General features: G+C 44.0%; 1 protein-coding gene across 2 annotated transcripts in view; it reads right to left on the minus strand.

The window, feature by feature from the left end:
- The window catches only part of C4H8orf76 (chromosome 4 C8orf76 homolog), an 18,497-nt gene continuing 17,505 nt past the window's right edge, over positions 1 to 992 (minus strand). For both annotated transcript variants that reach the window (XM_081816494.1, XM_081816492.1), the window contains exon 6: positions 1 to 339. In XM_081816494.1, the coding sequence (XP_081672620.1) occupies positions 142 to 339 (198 nt within the window). In that variant the 3' untranslated portion in view covers positions 1 to 141. The remainder of the gene's footprint in view (positions 340 to 992) is intronic.

The following is a 992-nucleotide window of genomic DNA, read 5'->3' on the forward strand; positions in this document are numbered from 1 at the left end:
TAATCTGGAAGAGAAGCTGTTTTTATAAAACATAAATAATCACTTTTAAATTCACTATATTCCATGATTAGCAGTGGATTCTGTATGAAATAAACAAGGACAATTAAAACAGTACAGGATGTTTTGTTTTTAAAGGGACCACTAAGCCAAGATTTGTATCTCTGTATGGAACTGATTTTCAAAGGGACAGAAGTGGTCTTTGATCTTTCTGAACCACTTGTCTTCAAATTCTTTCGAAGATGCAATCACCAAGGCGGTCAGGGCTGTAGAGCCAACACACTTCACCTCTGTGTGAACCTCATCTTTTATTTTTTCTGGGACGATATCTTCTCCCATAACCTGCGAGAAAAAAAAAACACAAAAAACTATCCCAATAAAAAGGGGCAGCAGACGTGGAGTGGAAGACTATGCTATTCATCAAGGGTAAAGGATTTCATACCAAAAAACAAAACAAAACAAAAAACCCCAGCAGAAATACTTCAGCAGCCAGAGGGATTCTAACGTATTGAAAAGAGGTTTGTTCAGAAGTAGCGATCCAAGGAGTACATAGGTAAAATACCCCATATTTCTCCTCTTATCTTCCCCCCGAGTGAACAAATCACTGAAATACTAATGTGGCAGCTATTCAGCCTACAGAGAGTGCCCGGTCAACATTCTTAAATCAAAGATCATCTTCTGTTGGCAAGAACGTATCTGCGAGTGCTTCTCCTCCTCCTAAAATAACCAGAAAGCGGAGCCTGGGCAGAATACTGCTGCTGGGGGTGGGGTGGGGGCACAGATTCTTCCTCTTAGAAGTTCCCAGAGAAGTCACAGGCAGCCAACAGGCGAGTAGCAGGTAGCTGGGCCTACCCCTTCCTGACCCAGAGAGACTCCATCCCTCGGGAGATGTCACAGCAACCTCCAGGACGGGAGGAGCTGGCCTGCCCTCTGAAGGCAAAACACTGCTCCCTACTGGTCAGAATCAGGCCCAGATCTTGTGTTCGTTTCTCTGC

Source organism: Leptonychotes weddellii, chromosome 4, assembly GCF_054177405.1.
Source record: "Leptonychotes weddellii isolate Sample4059 chromosome 4, ASM5417740v2, whole genome shotgun sequence".
Classification (NCBI taxonomy): domain Eukaryota; kingdom Metazoa; phylum Chordata; class Mammalia; order Carnivora; family Phocidae; genus Leptonychotes; species Leptonychotes weddellii.